Below are 22,633 nucleotides of genomic sequence, written 5' to 3' on the forward strand. Positions count from 1 at the left end.
ATGACCAACTCTATCATACAACATGCACACGCTAACCATTTGGTCATCCAACCTCCCTTTTAAAAATGGATGATTGGGACAAAAGAATTAATGATGTGTGTACAGAGAACTCTTTTGAGGAGCTAGAAGTCGTTGAGAAGTATTGCATATCTTCATTAGCCCAGTTGCTGCAGAAAAGTAGATCGCTAAACCCCATTTTCTTTATTTTATGTCTCACAATCACTTCCACTCCAATCAGTTGTGCGTTTTCATTGCCTCTCTGTATATTTGTACTATCATGGCAATGATTTTATATGCAGGTTTTTCTAAGAAACATATATACTATCTATGAACTAAACTCAAACCATGCTGTAATTTTTTCTAATTTGAATGTTTTCCTAATTCCATACAATTATCATTTGCTATAAGATATAATCTATTCTTTAATTATTCATAAATCCAAGATGTTCAAGTACGATGCAGATCATGCCAATTGTATAATTAACCTTCAATTGCTTAATATTATAAATCTGCTTACATTATCAGTTAAAGATGCATCACAGTCCACCTGTCCCAGTAGAAGCTTAACAATCTCTGTGTGACCATGTTCACAAGCACACATCAAGGCTGTTGAGCCGTCATCATCTCTCTGATTAACATCTGCTCCAGCATCTAATAGCAAACGTACCATGTTAGTTCTGCCATGACTTACAGCCAACATTAATGCTGTTTGTCCTGCCTGTAATGATAAAGTTTTGATTCTCTGTCTTTTATCATTTCTAAAGTGGAATTAGTGCATAGGAGATCTGTGCCAGTTCTTACAAAATAATACATTGATACTATACAAAATTTGGGAAATCATATATAGTTGGGATACAGATGATTTAAGATTAATAACGAGTCAAACACAGTGTAGCCAATATTATTGTTTTTGAAAATTCCAAACTTCCAACAGAAGCTCATGCCTTGTGTTTTATCTAAGTAGATAAAGACTTGAATTTATATGCTAGTCTAACGTTTAATATAATATCAATTATTTTATTTCCTTCTTGAATGTGATAATGCCTCTTTAAAATATTGTTTCTCTTTAATGAAAGACGTATTTTGTGACTTTTTGTTACATCTTTATTCTTACAGCTATACATATTTTGCCCATGTCACCGGTAACTGGGGATGGGGAGCTAGCTGGGTAAATGCCCCAATGTTTTAATAAAGCACAACTAACTGTTGAAGCATTTTTCAAAAAGTAAATCACTGAAATTAAACATGAAGTTGACAATGATTGTGATAATTTTCATATTATTGCAGTTTGAAAGTTAGTAATTACCTGTGAAGCTTTAGCATTTATGTTTCCTTGTGAAAACAGGCGTTGTACAACAGCACGTAACTCTGATGTTTGTTCAGAAGCTAAAGCTGCTAACATCAAAGCTGTATAGCCTGCTTTGTTAGGTTTGTCTATATCACAAGCCTCTGTATCTAATAATAAACTAACCACTTCAAAATTACAATGTGATACAGCATAGTGTATAGCTGTGTTTCCCTGTAAAAAACAAGTACACTATGTAATAATTCTTGTAACATATTACCATGGTACAGATATGTCTTTGTGGTACACTTAAAAAAACAACATGGTGTATCTTCCTCATCTAAGTCAGATACTGAATACACTGTGTATATGATTACAAATCAGATTTAATTAGGAGATAATCACCGGCTGTTTAGAATTTAGAGGACTGTAATTCTTATCCATTTGATAGCGCTTAAATCATTAGAGGCTGAGATTGCATAGCGAACAAGCACCTCTAATGAAAAATTTAAACAGGAGGTGTTTATCGATATTGTAGCCCAAATATTTAACATTTTCCTTGGAATTCTTTCTTTTGTTGTTGTTGAGTCGTTTTGGGGTTTTAATGGGGTAAAAATCAAATAAAAAAATTTTGACGTCATGAGATTAAACACTACTCTCATTCAATTTGGTTCACTGAGCGACTGTTTGAAAAAGGAGATCACTCTGCATTAACTTTGAACATGTATTTTTTATCTACTTTTGCTTTGTTTTGATTTCTATTGCCGCTAATGTCTACCCGAAGACCATTTGATTGGCTAACCCCTCATTTCAAGCAGAACACGAGTTAAATAACAACGCTTCCAGATCCAAGTGTAGTAAAGACAAGTAAAATCGAAATTTTGAACTATAAAAACAAAACGAAATTGGATCTGTGTTTTAATCAGATTGACTCTAATTATGACAGAATGGTCATCCCATAGCAACCATTCTTGCCAGACCAGCATTGAAATAAAATTTACTAATTTATCTTCTTTCAAATACACTCACTTATTTTGTAATTTTGTATTTCAGGTGTGTGTGTTTCAATAGGCTAAGCCAATAGTTGAATTGCATTGTTGATGACATTCAAGCAAAATCTCATGAAGATATCCTAGAATAAAGTTTTGAGGTGTAGAATTTTTTGCTACTGGGAAGATATTCAAGTACCCTGGAAATATTCATTCGCAGTGAGTCGCCCAGTAAATTTAAGGGACTTATACTCATTTAACGCCACTTTTCGACCAATCAGAATCCAAGAAATTTCCATTTTGGGCTACAATATGCATTCATTTGATTTCATTTCGTATATATTCATTAACTAATATTTATGTTTCTCAGACAATTGACATTTGGTAGAAAATTTCATTTAAGGAAAAATATTTTGGCAAGGTGGGGATTTTTGATGACAATCAAACAATAAAACTCAACCAATTAATTAAGATCAAAACCATGCATATGGACTAAGACTAGTAATTATTTCCCCTTATTTCATGATGGACGAATGTAGTGCGAGTTATAAATAGACAATTTTTCCCTTAATTTTTTTCTCCCCTCTTCCTGCATTTTTGGGTTGACTTTTTGGTCTAGAATTGGAGAAAAGGGATCAAATTTGCAATTTCATAGCAGTTTTGGGTAATACTGATGATATTACAGCGGAGGGATAGGGGGTGTAAAGTGTCTTTCTGCAGAGCAATCATTGTGTCGGAAGTGAGATTTTCACCCCTGTCAACTTCAAATCTGTGTAGCAAAAAATCTAAATGGTCAACCCCCTACAAAATTATGATGAGGAGATTGCCAAATGTTGTCCCCATTGTGCCTATAAAGATTGGAACCAACGGAATGTTGAGCAAAAAGCTACAGCCTGTGATGTTACAGTCATTTAACATTGAAGTCAATGGGCAAATAATTGCTAGTCTGAGTCCATATTTCTATTGACCCAAAACAAGAGTAATCTCCCTCCTCAAGCTGGAAATATTTATGAAAAGCATAAAGTTTAGTTTAGACGGATCGACATATAGACATCAGGTGACAAATTTTAAAGATATACTTTTGATATTGTACTTACATTGTCATCTGTCATATTAACAATATATTTCAACAGTGATCTAGAAATTTCATTAAATGAAGACATATAATCTTCTATTTGATAGGCATTGGCTAATTTATTGTTGGTTACTTGAAACCATTCATTCATAATGGTATTCCTGGCAGTATTCTGAAAAATAAACCATAAACAAGATGACTAGTCATCAACATCCTGCACAAATGCAATTGTTTGGAAGGTATAAGGAAAAACAACTTCTTGGAATATCAGAAGATTCATACTCTGATCATAGTAGCTCGACAAGGCACAGTCTCTACTCCCTGTAAAGTCTACACAACAGCTTTTGACTACCTCAATCAGCTGCTGTATTTTAAACAATTAGCTTATACATCAGAAAATAAAATACTATAATAGGCTGATATTTGTACAAAGTTTCAAAAAGATTTCTTAAACAGATAATGAAATCGGGATAGAAAGACGGACATCAGAAAATAAAATAATAGGTTGATGAATGTAAAAGTGTTATAAAAGTATCTTGAACAGTTTCTGAGATATGTTATAGAAAAAAATTATATACGAAAAACTAAGTCAAATGTGTTGTGGTAAAAACTCAAAAATCTTTCAACAGAGAAATTTGATTCCATGGAAACACAAAATTTATGAAATCTGAGAAATTTCTAATAAGCAAAAGGACACAATTACTATCACTGGTTGATTTTTGTACAAAGTTTCATGAAGATATCTTGAACGGTTTATGAGATATGCTCCGGAAACAAAATCGGGACGGGCAGAGTCCATTTCAATATCATTCCCTAACTTCATTCAGAGCAGGATAAAAAGGCTCAACTACCATAACAGGATGATGTTGGTACAAAGTTTCATGAAAATATATTGAACAGTTTATGAGATAAAATGAAAATGAAATAAAATGGGGTTTAACGTAATACTGTGTGTCATGAGGGAAATTTTGTTCAGACAGTGGCGCTATGGCCTACATATATATCAAATTTCATCTGCTAAGGGATCATTTACGTGCACGCCAATGTGTACACAGGACTTATGTTTATAATCCCATCCAAACGATCTGACAGCTATCCTTGTCAGGCCCTCCGTCCTGCACCATTGAATTGGGGACACCATGCTTGAAAATCCTGATGAACTTTCTCAGCCAACACTGGGAGAAAACCTGACCTGCAGGTTTATGAAATATGCTCAGAAACGAAATCGGGACGGACAGAAGGACGGACACAGCCCATTTCAAAATTACTCCCTAAATTCGTTCGGCACGGGATAACAAATACATGCTCCATACTTATTGTTAAAAATAATGCCAACATTCAACTACATATTGATTGAGAAATATAACCCAATATTATTTTTAATACATGTTTTTAAACAAGTTAATTTTGTGTTCATTAAAAGTTACTATGCGCTTTAGCTGAAGAATCCCATGCATAAGTGTATCAAATTATTTATTTTAACATGTTTGACTTTTTCTTCTGGAAAACAGCTGGTACATTTAGTGGGGCTAATCTTATATCTATAGAGTCAATTTGTAACCCCAGGCTGATGAGCAATGCTGGGTGTTTGTTTAGTAGCCTGACAATCCATAGTTTTAAAGACCTACCAGTTGTCTAGTTTGTACTGTTGTTGAATCTTCTAAATAATTAGCTACAATGACACAGGCACCTCTCAGAGAAGAAGATAATTCAAAACTGAAAAATTCATTAATCAGGCAAAATTCAATAATCAGATATAATAAGTCTTATTTATTTAGTGTGATGATAATCTATTAAATTTTATGTTGATAGTTAAAGCTAGTGTTGAGTTAAAGTGTCGATTTTGTGTTCCACTAAGATCATTAAACAAGATGACTTCCACGAAAATTCAATCATACAGAGCTGTGCCGGATCAATAGTCAAAATAACACAAAGGATCAACCCAAATCAACACTTTATTTTGATTTAAATCAAAAAGGTTTCGCATTTAATTTGTATCAGTGTCTTCAACACCATATTCTTTATATGTACATCAATCACTAGTCTTGGCAAGAAAGAGCATTCCAGGCTTGTAGTTCAATGAAAATACTTCAACACTTTTTTGGGGGCATCGAATAGGCAAATGAATCCCTCCCTGAACAACAGTAAATGTAGCAGCCTCTGGCCTTCAGCTTGTTATATAATAGCTGAGTAGAATAACTTACGTTTCTCTGATATTTTGATCAAACATCTGAGCACCAGGTACACCAGAAGCTATAACAACATCATCTTGACATGAATAAACAATCTTTCCTTGTCTACCATCATATGAACCCTCATCATAACTAGCAGAATCACTATCAGATTCTCTATCGCTATCCTCACTACTCAATCCAGTTCTAAAATAATAAAACAATTTTAGGGTAAATTAGAGTTATGCCCACCAGCATCAAATTAAACATCTGATACAAATTAAATATCATGTGCATCTAAAGCTGTCTCCCCCACGTCCCTGCAAATCAGATCTGCGCATAAGATACTTATGTACTTACCCTCCAACAACCGAATCAGCAAAAGTTATTCCTCGTTTAACTTGAGTGTCTGATTTACTTCTCTTTATACAGGATTTAAGTGAATCATATTTACTATCACCCAGCTGAACATCAGAAGAGAAGGAATGACTTTCTGAACTAGATGTCTGCTGATTCTCGTCGCTTGGATAAGATGAGGAATAGTAGGTTTCTCTACCACCCAACGATGTACTCATACTGGAATCAGATCTGCCAGCTAAACGTGATAACTCGGATTTCATAAATTCAGATCTATTAAATTCAGCACTTTTAGCATCCCCTGAATTATCACCAATAAGTGTGGTAGTAACCTCACCATCTGGTCCCATTACAGATCGTGTTTCTGTTCGTCTGCCCTTGCCATCACCTGTTATTTCTAATGTTCTTACACTTTTAGTAATTGAATATCCAGACCCAAAACCTGAATCAGCACTTGTTTCCATAAGATTACTTTCTCCGCCAATGTTCATAAATTTGTTCATATCAACTTCCTTGGAATTTCTTTTCATTTTGTTTTGAGAAGAATCACTACCCCCCTGAACAGTTCGAACCGTTTTTACTGTTGTCATGGTTTCTTCAGCTTCTTCATCAAACCCTAAATCACTTGTTGACATTGTTTTAGTTTTTGGACTTCCATCTTTATTTTTATCAGACAGATATCTCATATAACCTTGGGCATTTTCTACATCTTCTTCGGTAATTGTTACATCTTTTAGTTGACAAGGTTCATATTCCACTTCTTTTTGTCTTCGATCGGTGGTTATTTTTGATGTATATGAAGATGATGGTGATGTTGATATTCTTGAATAGCTGTTATCTACTGAACTAGAATCATCTGTTTCAATGTTAGTTCTTCTTTTCATGTGACGGAGACCAGAGAAATCTGTACCATAATCATAAGGATTAGGATTTGTTTTGATGGACTCCTTGGCTTGAATGATGTGACTGCTCACAAAGTCTGTTGGTTCAATGTATGTATGTCCAATACTAGATCTGCTGGATATGGAGTAACCACGAGCAAAAGGTTCCTGACCGATGATGCGTGTTGTTTCTACTGTACGTGTTGTTGATTCACCAGAGTCATCGGTTTCATCTAAGCTATCTATGATGCCATGATTAATTCCTGAACCACCGTAAGAACCACCATGATAACTGCTGCTATAACCTGAGGTGACAGAACTGCTACCACTTGAGCCAATGGCTACAGGTATTGAAGAAGTGATGCGCTTAGTTGTAGTTGTATATCCAGTGTTCACTGGTTGTTCTTCAGTGATAATTTTTCTTGTAATGGAATAATTGGAGTCATTGGAATTGGAAGTGATTGGCACTTGTTCTTCAAATTTTTTTGTTGTATATGTTTCGTAATAATCTTCTTTAATCTCCTCGTCGTCATACTCTTTCTCCACTGAATCACTGCTAACACCAACATCAGCTGTTTGAATAGTATTGTCACGTTTCTTATACATAACTCCATCTGTGTTTGTAGATTGTTCAAAGAAAGAAAGCTCAAAGTCAAAATTTTCATCCGTGAGGGGCTTTGGTTGAGTATTAATGCCTTTGTTTTGTGTTGATATTCTCGATGTGTTGCTGCCAGTGTTCCTCATTTGATCTGTAGCTAAGAACACTTTCATGTCAGTCTGAAGCTTAGCATGTTTATGACCCACAGATTCAGTGTTCGTAGAATTGAAACACTGTCTGGCTTTATCTGTTGATGTACCTTTTGACCGTCTGTCTATGATTGGAGTATTAGTAGAGGAATCCAGCATCCACCCTCTTTCAGTATTCATGCTTCTATTGGAAATTTCTGGACGAGCAACAACACCAACTGATTTTTTAATGGTGGTTGGTCGGATATCGATATCTATACGATCATCACCACAACCTACGCTAATACATCTCATTCGCTCACTACTTGTTCCTGTGTTCACCATCTGTGGTTTTAAGTTACAGTTTATACCTATAGAACGAACACTATGGTGTAACACTTCCCGTAGAGCAGAACTCAATTCCTCCTTCTTAAAACTAAGAGAAGTTAGTAAACTACCTGTATCAACATTAATGCCCACTGTTCTTGTTGCAGGTTTTTCTTCATCACATACATACATTATTCCCACATCACGGGTTGGTACTCGACATTCAATACCCACATTTCTCTTACTCACTGAACCCGGTCCACCAATAATAACAGTACGCAGCTCTTTCTCATGAATCTGAACACCAGAATTACCCATAACATTTCCATCTCCAACACCTATGCTACGTGTTACAGTTCTTGGACTGCTTTTTAGTACTGTTTGCACATGAGGAGAGTGAATTATTTCTCTTTCGTAGGTGTGTGATCTGATTTCATTCTGAACTTCATTATGTCTTGTGGTGTAACCAGTTGGTAGGAATGGCTGGAGAAGGTAAGGTTCTATCACGCTGTGGTCTCCAATACCAATATGTCTTATTTTGGGTTTAGGGGATACGGCAGGTGGTGTTTTATTTCCAAGAGTCATAGGAGAAGCTGCACGGGGTGAAAATTGGAAATCAAAACTTCTTGGAGTACTTGTCATTTTATCATAATCTATGTTAATTTGGTTATCTCCAGTACCAACTGTTCTCGTTAAAACCCGATTGTTTCTATTAGCTTTAGCCTGTAGCATTAGCAGACGCTTCTCCTCTTTGAGCACAGATATTCGTACTTGTAAAATTGGAATGGCTTTAGCTTGTTCTTCTAACTCCTTCATGCGCTTAAGACTGACAGCAACTGCTTCACGTATTGCTTGTAAGGAGGCTCTACTGATCGTCACTGTATGACTGTCAGTAGTAGTGGTTGACGTCACTTCTGTTGTTGACATGTGGGATTCTAGGGTAGCAGCTAGCTGTGCAGATGTCACTGTATGATATTTCTGTTGTACTGTATCAGGTAAATCTTGATCTGCTAGCATACCTGTAACCTGCATAGTGTGAAGCGTTCCATGTCCCTGATGCTCACTGGAAAGTGTAGATACGGACGACAAAGAACTTAAGGAATCTGTTCTACCTGAGGTAGACAGAGAGGTAGCAATGTGGGAGGATTCAAAAGATTCTCCACCAGAGTTATGACGGGGGAATGTACTGAATTCTGTCTTTTTGACTGTGTAATAATTTTCATCGCTATCTGAACTGGCATAGCGTTGTTGTTGTTGTTGTTGACCAGTGACTTCCATAATTCTCTGTATTCTAGCATCCACTGAGGAATCTATTTCATGTAGCACTTGATGTGAAGACGTTTGTTCATACTCCACCATATTCATGAGTCGTGATGCCTCTGTAGAATGGACAACGTCAGGTGGTGGTGTTGACATCTCATCCATTCTAGAAGAATCTTGTTGAAGCATCACTTCCATAGATTTCCGTAGTTTTCTTTTTGTGCGTTGAATTCTTCGAAGGTTTTTAAGTGTTCCACCATTTGCCATGGACTCACAATAATTAACAAAGTCCAAGTCAATATGATAGCCATACGGACAACATGAACACTTTCCATCATAAAATGTAGGGGATGTTATACTTTCATACGGCTGATCAAATCCATTAGGTTCTGATAAAATAAAAACAAAATAAACAGCATTAAAAATATTTGAATATTTATAAAGAACATGAAAATAGTTAATTCACTTTAACAAAGTTTTGCCACTCTTTGATAAATTAAAATGTGATAAGATTCCTTAAAATGGTAGACATCAGTACAAGCATCAAGGGAAATACAATACAGATAAATAGATACTTCCTTGTCAGAAAAAATTATCATTTCATTATTTCTCCCCTTTTCCAAGTTTTCACATGCTATTTTATGGAACATGTACGTCATGTCAATTTAATCTTATAAAGCAGAATTTTATTAAAGATGTTATTTTTTTCTATAAATATATAATGTTTAACGGATATTCGGATATTCACGAACATAGACAGAGGACTGTGTCATGTCAACAATGCCTCAATAATTTAAAATGTAAACATTAGAAATTGGAGAATTCTGGGTAACTTCTCACTTTTAGTGACATTCACACAGTTATTAAATAAATACTTTTATTTCACATGTACATGCATTTATGATGATGCAGAGTGAAAAGTAAATATGGTCATAAATTAATACCTGTTAGATGTTCTGGTTCAGTAATAAATTACATATCTAGATGTGTGTTTGCACACTTTACTGATACCCATACCCCAATTTTACATCTGTTCATCGAGCCTATTAACATGGAATGGGTTAAGTTATGCAGAAAAAGTTTCTTTAAAGCTGTAAGCAAATTACATTCTTTTAATCGTCTTATTTAGGCATGTTCCTACACAGTTCATTAAAATGTTGACCTTAAATATGCAGTTGCCCACAACACCATCCTAATATTGGATATTCATATAACATTAAATATATAGACTACAAACCTCTTCTCTTCACCTCTGCTGTCCCCATCACATATGTTACTTGTGTTGCTGCCATATTGTTTTCACGAAATCCCCTTGATGGGATGGGGCTTGATTTTACATATCAATAGCACCAGGCTGAAAATAGCAAAAAAGAAATACTGTGAATGTACACCCACAACTAGGTTAAAAAAATATTAAACAACAACTTGTTTATGATAATACAAGTAAAATCATGTTATAGACATACATGTAGCATCTGGTATGAGTTATAACAGATATATGTACATCTATAAAAATCATCTTATATAAGTGTATACAAGAATATATATCAATATTAATCCAACCACTGATCATATAATACATGTAAAAGTATCCATTATTAGCTTTTTCTTCAAACAAGTTTCTTGTTGTATTTTCATATGAGCAGAAATTGTTGGGTCAGATTGCAACAGTCATGCTCTTATGCAACAGCAAGCTAGACTTTTTATGTAAATGTTTTTTTTTGGGGGGGTGGAGGGGGCTGATTTTCTAATTGAGATTGCGGGATGTGTCGTAAACTAGAAAGATTTAATACAGTTCAATATATTTATAAGGAAACCTTGAGAACCATAACATTTCCTGGAATTAGAAACTGTTTACAACAGCTTTAGTACTTTTTAATGATTATTCACAGTGGAGTACAAACTGGGGTGGGTTTAGGGCAACGGCGATATAACATTTGGTCAAGACAGCCACAGAAATTTATACAATAATTGCACTTGTATTAATATCACCTTTTGAACATTATCTGTCAAATACAAACATGTCTAAAGTACTAAGAATCTTATTAATATTATCACTATTATCCATTATGGTGTAACAGTGATATATTCGAACGCTTTTTTTTAAATTGGATAAAAATTGTGAACTCTAGAGTGACCACATGCTAAAAATGTGATTTTTCGTTCAATTCCCACTGTCTAGGGATCTTTTACATCCACACCAATGTGTACAAGGGACCTCGGTTTTTGTACTATCCGAATACGTTGTCCCTTGCCAGGCTCTCTGTTCTGTACCACTGACAAGGAGGAACCGTGCCGGAAAATCTGGATGAACTTTCTCAGTCCAATGCAGGGACAGAACACCCGATCTCCAGGTCAGCGAGCCAACGTCTTACCCGCCTAGCCAGCGATTCGATGAATGCGGCTAGTCATATCCCACAGTAGATACTACCGGTGTAGACTGGAATAACCAAAGACTACCATTCAATTTGGAATCTTCACGCATTTCACCAACATAACTGATTAGAAATTTGAGTAAAAACAGAAATGATTGAATATAAATCAGTTTATATACATTCCTATTACATTATTACATGCATTGCGACCTAATTGTTTCTAGTTGCCAAAGAATAGAGATTTAGCTCCATTAATTCAAAATCCAACTTGTTAGATAAAACTCTTTTGGGTGTAAATGAATTGGAAACATCCATGGATATTAACAGCTGAATTATAACTAAACTTTCAAAAGCTACACTATCATACACTCATACATTATTCACAATTTTACATTCATACCCATGTCTGAAGTATCACATGATCTTTCAATAAATGTGATTCCGTCACACTGCCATACTGTAGTAGCCTAAAGAAGTCCAAGGGTGTTTTCCTCCAAGTAGAAAAATTTCAAATTAGACAGTCTCAACCTTGCCTTTCAGTTTTTGACTAATTAAAGTGGTTTTATGTATATTTCTATGCATGCTTGTCATGTAAATTTCCAAGTTTCAGCCTGAATCATGAAAAGGAATATGAAGAAAACAATAACAGGCTTACATATGAGTAACAAATGTTAGGTACATGCAGGTACATCCGAATATGATCTTTATATTCCTACCTATTTCCAGTTAATTTGGAAACTTATTGTTACCCATTCAAGTTTGTTCTTTTTCAAAGATCGTCTCTAAAGCAAGATATTTCCTTACTTCAACTACTGTGAAATGTTAAGCTATCTAACACCTGTAATTAACCAACATGAAAAGGTAGTTTAGTGTACATGTACTTATCACCAATCACTGGGCTTTAAATTGTAAGAGAATGTCTAAAGGAGATGTCGCCTGCTTCTACTAAATCAAGGTCCACCCTTTGATCAGGTCATCACGTACATTCAGTCTTTAAAAGGGGAAAATCGATAACATTTATAAAAAAAGAAGGGTTCCATGATATTTAAGTAATAAAGAAGAAACTCCAGTTATATTTTTCATGATAAACTTGGTTAATTTGGGGTGAAAGACTCTTGTAAACATTTATCCTGGTCCTATGCAACTAACTGAAGTTCTGTTATAATTTTTTGAAGAAATCCAAACTTTCAATGTAAGGGGTGGCCATAGACTAGATCCAAAAATTCCACAAGTGATTGTCGCAATTATCAAGTCACTCATATACCAATGAAGAATGAACTTTTTCAGGTAATTCTCAATATTTATAATTGACTTGAATTTTTCAGACATGGTAAACATGTAATATCGTCATATATTGGCATTTGGTTTACAAAGTTAAACCAATTTTTATTCACTGTGGCCTGTAAAGTCTGGCATTGCCCCTTGGAGACTGTACTACTAATTTTAACCGTGGAATTGTACCATAATTATTATGTACAATTTTAATAATACTTTGTTTAGGGCACCTATAAATTAGGAGATCTATTCTACATACACAACATGTAGTCTATCTTATCACCCATCTTCATTATCCCAGTTGATGCAGAACAGTAGGACGTTAAACCCCATTTCATTTCTTTTCTATCTTATCAATTAATTAAATGATAACAGTTTATATCTGTTTCAATTAGTCATTCTAATACATCCCTGCTAAATTTCACTGACAGAGAACCTATTTAAATATTGACAATGCAGGTTGAGGTGTACTAGATTTAAGCTGTTTTAATCTATTAGATAGTGTCTATACACTTGGTCTATCATTAAAATTCAGAATGTATGTGTAGACCAACATACTTTAGTTTGCTTAAATCAATTTTATACCTCATAAAAATGCTGTAAATTGTTCTTCTTTAGGCAGCACATTTTATTTGTTCCCTAGTTTAAAAATTTTGCCGGAGACAGTCCCCCCCCCCTCCCCAATATGAGTTTCAATCCGATGGGCCTGCATTATAGTGTAACAATATGTTTTAGTACTATAAACCTCATAAAAATGCTGTAAATTGTTCTTCTTTAGGCAACACATTTTATTTGTTCCCTAGTTTAAAAATTTTGCCGGAGATAGCCCCCCTCTCCAATATGAGTTTCATTCCGATGGGCCTGCATTATAGTGTAACAATATGTTTTGGTACTATAAACTCAAAGTACTTGTTGACATACTGAAACCTGCATCAATATAATTATGATAAAATTTCTAAGCTGAGCTAATTTCAGATACAATATGTTGATAAATGTTATGACAATACTCTCAATGTGATTTGACATTTTAATGTAGAAACTTAATTGACAAAGGTCACTGTTGTGGCTCATATGATTGTTTCATTTGATTGAATAGGAAATAATTTCAATAATTGAGGCCTAATACATGTAGGAATATAAAATAAACTGTTATACTAGGACAGAATATGATATATGAAAAGTCTGTTAAATACGTCCTAAAATCTTTACATTGGGTTCCAATTCCCGTTAGCATTATCCCTTAAAGTCCTGTGAATCACAGACCAGTGTCTACCAAACTTGCACCCAGGGGCGGTCGTACAAAATTTTTGTCCAATTCATCTAAAAAAAACCTTTTTTTCTGCTGAACATTATAAGTGGGGGGGGGGGGGGGGGGTGTATTGGATCGGCCATGGAGCGATGATGATCGTGTTGTATGTGGCCGGTGGCTTTAAAGGGCCGCCACGGCCACGCCATCACTGGAGTCTGGAATGGGCTGGTATAATAGTCTTTCTAATAGGATTCACCCGACACTGTCGCCCACAAATTTACTAATTATTAAGTCACGTGCACCCTGTTTGTGGGGATACGCCAGAAACATCTGCCAATGGTTCGTAACTCCAAAAAATTTGATGATAGCTGGTCTGCTGGCTGAATATGAGTGCGAGATAATTTCCTGAGGCTGGTGTTAAACATTCCTTGAAATTTTTATTAACTCGTTATTTTCAGAGATGAAATTACAGAATTGGGATGTTGGGAATCCAAAATTCAAAAAGCAGCTTTCATGAATTTCACTTTCGTCACTCTGTACCAATGTGTCTTGTGGCCTTCCATCACAGGAGGAATCAACTAGCGCTTCCGGCAACAAAAATGGGACATTTTTCAATGAAAATATTCCTAATTATTCAATATTCCTAACTGGTTAATCAAATGGTCAAAATTTTCTCAACTAGTCCCATTTTTTAACCAGTTAAATTCTCTTGACTCTTGACTTTTGATAATACGTTAAAAATTAATAATATGACGATATGATAATTTCACAGGTTGATGGTTGTAAATTACTTGCAAGTCGGGTTTTGGCCTAAATTAATCGATTTATGAGATATATTATTTGACAGAGATTGTAATCAGATATGCCACCAAATCGTTTATGGCCCCAAACCTCCCCTGCTTGCGCCCAACAATTTATCTAAACAGCATACCAATCAAAATGGTCCTTGTTATCTTTTATAACCAGAACACACTTGTCATTCCACACTTGAGGGAATGTTACAAGAATTAGAATTTCTGTGTACCAGTATATCTTTTTTCTCCTCGGCTTTGAGCTTGCTTTTGGATTCCGTTTAGCTCACCTTATTAGAATTTAATACAGATATCCCAAGTTTTGTCTCATCCACTCAATATCTAAGCCTGGTTTGGAGATTTGATTATAGGCTTGTCATGTGAATAAATGACAAAAATGATAATTTATATAACATTTGAAGCCAGAAAAATACCTGAAAATAGGTCAATTTAGCTTTCACATATTGCATCTTTGAGAATATTACTGATTATAGCAGTCAATCTACATGTATACCCTAAAGGTAAATGTATTGTATATAGGCCTATCCTACCATACACTGTAAATACACAATTATTGATTAACTGTACATAGTTCTAATAAATAATCAATATATACTGCAGATAATAACATCCAGTGGAAGTAATATATGCATAAACTCCCATGGGCAGAGGAAATAGAAATTGTATCATGGAAGTTTTACCAAAAGTTTTCTGTCTTACATGTATAAATTTATTTCCAAAAAGAATGTAACTATATAGTCAAATGTATGCCAGTCATAAAATCCTAAAGTGACACACACATATATATTTATATGTATATCAGTGTCCTTTGATCTGGAGTAAATGTATGCCATTAGTTTTCATATGGGAGTAATAAAATATGAATCTATTCAATCAAAGCATATATAATTCTCACAATTTATATACAATACTAACTACACACACTATATACAACCATGATATCCACAGTCAGAAACACATATTTGGATAGTTGTTAAAGGAATGTTCTGCAACATAGAGAATATCAAAAACCAAAATGTTTTGGTTCTGATACATTTTAAGAGAGATTTTGCTCGAACAGGAAGTACTTTTGAAAATCTAAATTTAATGTACATGTTTTTTTCTTTACCAAAACAGCTTAGAGAAATATTGCTAGGAACAATGCAATCACCAATAGCAATCTCATACACAGAGCTGGTCTTCTTCCGACGGATCAAATGAACAGTAGGACATTAAACCCCATTTCATTTCTGATCAAATGAAAAAAGATGTTGACCAGATGCAGCACTTACATAATAGGGTTTCTAGTTATACAACTACCTTAAGTAATCTAAAATAAACTTGGTAAATAAAAAAAAAGGTATTCTACACTGAAATACTGTACATATAGACATAATAAATTACATAGACTTGACCTGAACAAACAATACTCCAAGCAGATTAACTGACAATGCATGAAAACTAACCCAAGCTTTATTAGTATTTATTTTCTTCTTAACTGAACAGCAAGTAACACTTACTTAGTCACCTGAATGGAGGTAATTATTATAGGTACTAGAGTTACGCAACATGAAGACATTAAATCTCAATTAATAATCTATACCTTTAAGTACTGTCTCAAGAGTTAATGGCCTTGGGCTTTTGGAGCATCAAGAATAAATTTTGTTTAAGCCAGAAATGTATAGATGCGTGTGCAATAATAACCAAAATATGTAAATTAAGAGTTTATTGATGCTCTGACCTATATTGTTTTTATAAGTCTGCTTTTTATCAAAGGTTGGTTCTGGTATTCTGTCTCTTAGAGCTAAACTATACAATTTCAAAACATTTATAAGATTTGGATGTTGAAATTAAATATGATCTTTGTCTCACCCCCATAAATAATTTCATTATGCACAAACAGTGCAATGTTTCTGGGTAAAAAAACAATTGACTGTGAGAGACTTAAAAAAAAATAAAAATTTTTGGACCAGAAACTGGTCGCTAACTGCTACTCATCTTGTTCTTGTGTTTATTCTTTGGGTGATGCTCTTCAAAAAAGCCTAAGGCTCCGTCAATTCAAGTCAGATCGACATAAAAATTGGCATGTTTCTTCTATGAACAATTCTGCATCAATTGGATTTGTTGAATTAGATTTTTGAATTTCATCCAAGTTAATGATCAGTTCCTGGTCCATAGTACGATTGTACTTGTTTTATCGACAACAAAAAATATCATGGGACTGTGCAATTACGAAGTTGAATAATTTAATAAATTATGTTATTTATAGGATATTTAATGCATTCATGGTAACATATGTTTTCTAAAAGTAATTTAACAAATCATGTAAAATATTTCTACTAACATAAGCTATTTGATAGCTATTTATTAAATTATTCACCTGGTTTACCACCTCTAAAGAAATCAACTATCTACTACAACATATACCATATGCCTATACATGTATCAGTTTTATGAGATCAAACTCTGCTTTCATTCTGTCATAGGCCAGTGATCAATGACCATTAGAGATCTGAATACATTACAGCACATAGCTTAACCTAGATTAACAATAACAACAGATAGGTTTATAATAGAAAACTCTACCTAATTCGATCCTAAGTGTGAACTACCCCAGAGAGAAATGTATTAACTGTCATATATATTTGTCAAAAATTACAACAGGAGATCAATATAAAGGATATATTATAATATAAAAACATTCACTTATATACTGTAAGCAAATCGTGGTTATATTTGTTATTGAGGCAAATCAAATGGTTATTGTAAAGTACCTGTTTACATTGCTATATTTTATCAAGTGATAAAATTCTGTTCAAATTCTGGTTTCCACATTAAACACCAAAATATAAAGATCTGGAAATTGCAGTTCAAATTAGTAAGCATATAGAAATGACCATGAAAACAATTCTTCTTGATTGTGCGACCTGATAAAGTTGACTACTTTATTGATCAATGCTTATTAAAAAACAGAAATAACCTGCAAAATGTGGGATAACAAAAGGTATTGAGGAAAGATATCTCTCTGCACCTAGACACAAGATGAATGCTGCTGCTTCTTTAAAAATGTTACATTGGTCTCAATAAAGGTTTCAAACAGTCTTCCACACAGAATTAAATACTATAAACAATAACCTAAACTTCATAATAATAACAAACTGTTGATCTTACTTTCATATTTTGGCTAACACAAAGATATATTACAACTGTTATCAGCCAGTAAATACACAGAGTACTGGTTACAGATCAGTTGACAGCACATCATAATCAGGTCATGATATAATCCTTTTTACACAGATTAACAAAACATGTGTCATAAATCCAGATTAACTGTTATAAACCTAATAAAACTTCAATAATCCTGGTCCTGTTTCAAGTACTAGTCTCGATCAAGTTTCAAGTGCTGGTTGCTTATACCTGTATAGTTCTTGAAGGGGGGCAGAAAAAAATAAGCAGGGGCATTGCCGCCTGTAGTTCCCACAAGAACAGGGTTGTGTCTTGAGGCTTATGTAAGACCCTAGTCAGTCTGATGACAATGAGTCGTGCGGGAACTCTAACACTTTTTCTCAAAACAATAGTAGCTATTCCTACCCTGAACATTCAAGACCAAATTTGTAAAGAAAACTTACCTGAATATCATGCCAATAAGTGATTCAAATAATTCCCTGACTTAGTTAATGGACATTATCTGAGACATTGCTGAAGTTTTATACTTCTTTTGATTCAGTTCATTTTAATTTGGTGTTTTTGTTCAGTAAAATATCATTCCCAAGCCAAATGCTTTAGCGAGTAAAAAGAGTTTGCAAAGGTAAATGATAAGACCTTCAATCGTAGCTAAAAACAAACATCTCTGATAGACCAATGGTTTTTTTTAAGCAAATTCTCGTATCCCACACGTATACACCAAGCACTTTATGTTTTACTTGCCATTATGTTTATTTTTAACATTAATGTCGTTTTCATCAAGTCAACTTTATTTCCAAATAACTTGCTTTTCCTCTAAACCAAATATGCAAATCAAACACCAAAATATAAAGATCATTTCATTTCAAAATATTGAGCATTTATAAATGATCACCAAAATGTCTCAATATTTTAAACATTCATTTAGGTTCAAATGACAAAAAAAACAACCATAATACGTAACTGTCAATAATTTATCATGTTATATATCAGTTGATGCAATCAATCTTCAGGAGGGTTTCACATTTATACTAGTGTGTATGATTTTATACCGTTCAGAAATAATTTAACTTTACCTATAGAAGATGAACGACAAGAACAAAACCTTGTATACAGAGATGTTTCAATTATATGCATCTATATATTGAATTCAATGAAACCGTTTAGTTATAAACACATTTTAGATAAGAAAAATATTTTGTTTAATTACCAACAACAACAGACCCAAAGTGATTAATCCAGTGGCTGACAGACGGATGTTTGATAATAACAATGGTTGATTATATTAATTCAAGAGTAGCAGAAGACCAGGCTAGGTGCAGACACACACTATGCCTTAGCAATATTATTGATTAAGCAAGTTCTTTTTGGACCAAAACACTGTTTCATTATAAATTCTGACTTCATGCTTCATTTTCCAGGGCCAGCTGTTGTCAATAAGATATCAATGCAAGGAAATTTCAAAACCTGAATTGGATTGGCTATATGCCTAATGTCTTTCAAGAGTAACTTGTAAATTTTATTTCCATGAACGACTCTGACATTATCAGTAAAGTTAAATTGACTATTTTGTCACATCGGGACTATCCATTTCATATGCCAATTTTATGCTGCTATCATAGTGCAATGGCTTGATATCGCTTGTAGTTTGGACTTCTTTTAGTAGAGGTTATTTGGATCCAATTGATTTAACAATCCAAACATAAAGTAAAATGACCAAAAATCTCTTCTTCAAATGTCTGTTTATCAGAAAAATGGGTGTAAACCAACACCATAATATAAAACATTCCACCAAGTTTGAACATTCTACCTCAATTAGAAGGAGATTTATTGTGTTTCAAAGTCTCGACCAATCAAATTGCTTATCACTCTGCTTACCCTCAGCAGAAAATGTTCATTATTGAACTAAGTCAAGGTATTGATGTGATGAAACTATACACCAAGTTTCATCACTCTCACTCAATTGGAACTAATCAAAGTTATTGTGTCCCAATTGCTTATCTCTGCTTACCCTTAGAAGAAAATTCTCATCTTAGACTAACTCCAAGGTATTCACCTAATAAACACCTACACCAAATGTGAACATTGTTGCTCAATCAGAAAGAGAGATTGTGCTCCAAAGTCTTGAGCAATCAAATTGCTTATCGCTCTGCTTACCCGGAGCACAAAATGTTCATTATCTCACTTAATCAGAAGTAAAGTTATCATGTCCCAAAACATCAACCAATCAAATTGCTTATCTCTGTATACCCTAAGCAGAAAATGTTCATCTTCGAACTCTATCAATTAAGGCATCAACCTAAAAAACACCTACCCCAAGTTTGGATATTCTAGCTCAATTAGAAGGAGAGTTATTGTGTCCCAAAAAGTGTGACGGACAGACAGACAAATCCATTTTAATAGTCCCTTGCTTTCTTCGAAAGGCACGGAACAATAATGTGTACTACACACTAAATGTAACCTACTCTACTATAGCTATACGACTATATTTACACAGGTTTTACAATTCAGATCTTTCAGCTTAAATATATATATATTGTTAAGAGAGAGAGAGAAATGGGGTTTAACGTCCACTCGACACAAACTAGGTCATTTCGGGATTAACATATGGTTTAATTTTATTTACATAATTCGCTTGCGCGTAGGGGTCTTTAGCAGTGGGAGGAAACCGGAGGCCCCGGAGAAAACCCACGAGGTTGGACAGGCGACCCTACTCCTTGCCACGTACAACCGGGGATTCGAAACCACCCAGTCGACTCAATGACAGACTTTATGATACAGCGCGTGCACGCTAACCATTCAGCCATCCAACCCCCCTATATTGTTAAGATCTCTGGCCCTACTAACTCAAATTCAAGAAATAAGATGAAATAGAAAATCACTGAAGAACACAATAATTCTCACATTACAATACAGTAATCTTGGTCCCCTAAAATTGAGCAATGTGACCAAAACAATGAAACATGAAAAGATTTCTTTGTAGTTTACTTTTAGATTCAGATAAGATGTTGACCATTTAGATTCTACTCCAAAGAAAACGAGCCAATAGTGAGGCTGATGTCCCCTGCCACAATCCCAAAATAAATAGATGACAAATATTAATTAATTTATCTTTTTGAAAAGTATATCAAGCAATCAAACTGATTATCTATACTTATTCTAAGCAGACAATGTTCACGATCAAATTCAATCAAGGTTTTGAAGTCTCTGCAGAAGTGAAAATACAGACTAAGTTTCATCATTCTCCAACAGTTAGAATCAAAGCTATCTTGTTCCAAAGCATCAAACAATGAAATTGCTTAGCTTAGCTTTAGAGGGAAAAGTTAATCATTCACCTATTGAACATCTACGCCAAGTTTAAACATTCTACCTCAATTAAATGCTGATCTGTTATGTTCCAAAGTCTTGACCAATCAAATTGCTAATCACTACTTAGCCTAAGGAGAAAATTCTCATCAAACTTAGTCAAGGTGTTGATAAAATGAATTTATATTCAGAGTTTCATCAAACTTGGTGAAGGTGTTGATATAATGAATCTATATTCAGAGTTTCATCACTCTCACCCAATTAGAACCAAAGTTATCATGTTCCAAAGAATAAACCAATCAAATTACTTATCTCTGTTTTAGCCTTTGTGGAAAATGAGAATGATCAAACACTGTCTTGGCATTCACCTAATAAACAGCTACACCAAGTTTGAACATTCTACCTCAATTAAGGAGGGTTATTGGGATCCAAAGTTTCGACCCATCAGATTGAAGTCTCTACTTAGTCAAAGCAGAAAATGCTCATCATCAAACTTAGTCAAAGTATTGATGGAATGAAACTATACCCGAAGTTTCACCCCTCTCACCCAATTAAAATCAAAGTTATTGAGCTCCAAAGTCTTGACCAATAAAATTGCTCATCGCTCTGCTTAACTGGGCACTTAATTAGAACCAAAGTTATAATATCCCAAAGCATCAACCAATCAATTTGCTTATCTCTGCTTAGCCTAAGCAGAAAATCCTCATCTTCAATCTCCATCAAGGCATTCAACTAACAGACCCAAGTTTAAACATTCTAGCTCAATTAGGAGAGTTATTCTGTCCCAAAAAGTGTGACGGACAGACGGATCTATTTTACTATTTCCCTGCTTTCTTCGAAAGAGAGCGGGCACATATATACACAAAATGTCATGATGGCCACCATATCTTTAGAAAAAGTTAAATTCTGTAAAATAGCAAGGCTATGTCACTCAACAAAGCTAGAAAGAAATGGAGTTTAATCACAATTGTCAACTACAATGACATTGATCATTAGGTGATACAGTACAGAGGTGTTCCCACACTATGCAAAAAATTCAAAGCTTTTGTACAATTTTATTATAAAACATCAAAGGCAGATAATAAAAAAATTAAACAGAAAAACAAACTTTTCCCACAAAAAAACGACAGAATACGAAATTGTTTGTAATGCCAATCCCTTTGTGAAAATCTTATTGTCAGTGCAATTGCCAAAGGTTGTATCTCAAAGTGTTTCTGAAATACATGTAATTCTACTTGCTGTTGTTAAAATTTTAGAGCAGTTTTCGTACCTGTATCATTATCTAAAGCAGCTCAAAATATACATTGTTGATCAAATATTGTAAATTGAGTTATAAAATAAATTAATATGGCAATTTACACATCCTAAATTAACGACAGCAGT

General features: G+C 34.3%; 1 protein-coding gene across 8 annotated transcripts in view; it reads right to left on the bottom strand.

The window, feature by feature from the left end:
• LOC126818329 (uncharacterized) overlaps positions 1 to 22,633 on the bottom strand; it is a 45,546-nt gene that overhangs the window by 5,812 nt on the left and 17,101 nt on the right. For all 8 annotated transcript variants that reach the window (XM_050545664.2, XM_050545665.1, XM_050545669.1 and 5 more), the window contains exons 2-8: positions 10,309 to 10,425; positions 5,881 to 9,460; positions 5,554 to 5,727; positions 4,978 to 5,065; positions 3,372 to 3,521; positions 1,307 to 1,519; positions 518 to 718 (exon numbers count right to left, since the gene is read on the bottom strand). In XM_050545664.2, the coding sequence (XP_050401621.1) occupies positions 518 to 718; positions 1,307 to 1,519; positions 3,372 to 3,521; positions 4,978 to 5,065; positions 5,554 to 5,727; positions 5,881 to 9,460; positions 10,309 to 10,363 (4,461 nt within the window). In that variant the 5' untranslated portion in view covers positions 10,364 to 10,425. The remainder of the gene's footprint in view (positions 1 to 517; positions 719 to 1,306; positions 1,520 to 3,371; positions 3,522 to 4,977; positions 5,066 to 5,553; positions 5,728 to 5,880; positions 9,461 to 10,308; positions 10,426 to 22,633) is intronic.

The sequence above is a fragment of the Patella vulgata genome, chromosome 4, assembly GCF_932274485.2.
Source record: "Patella vulgata chromosome 4, xgPatVulg1.2, whole genome shotgun sequence".
NCBI lineage: Eukaryota > Metazoa > Mollusca > Gastropoda > Patellidae > Patella > Patella vulgata.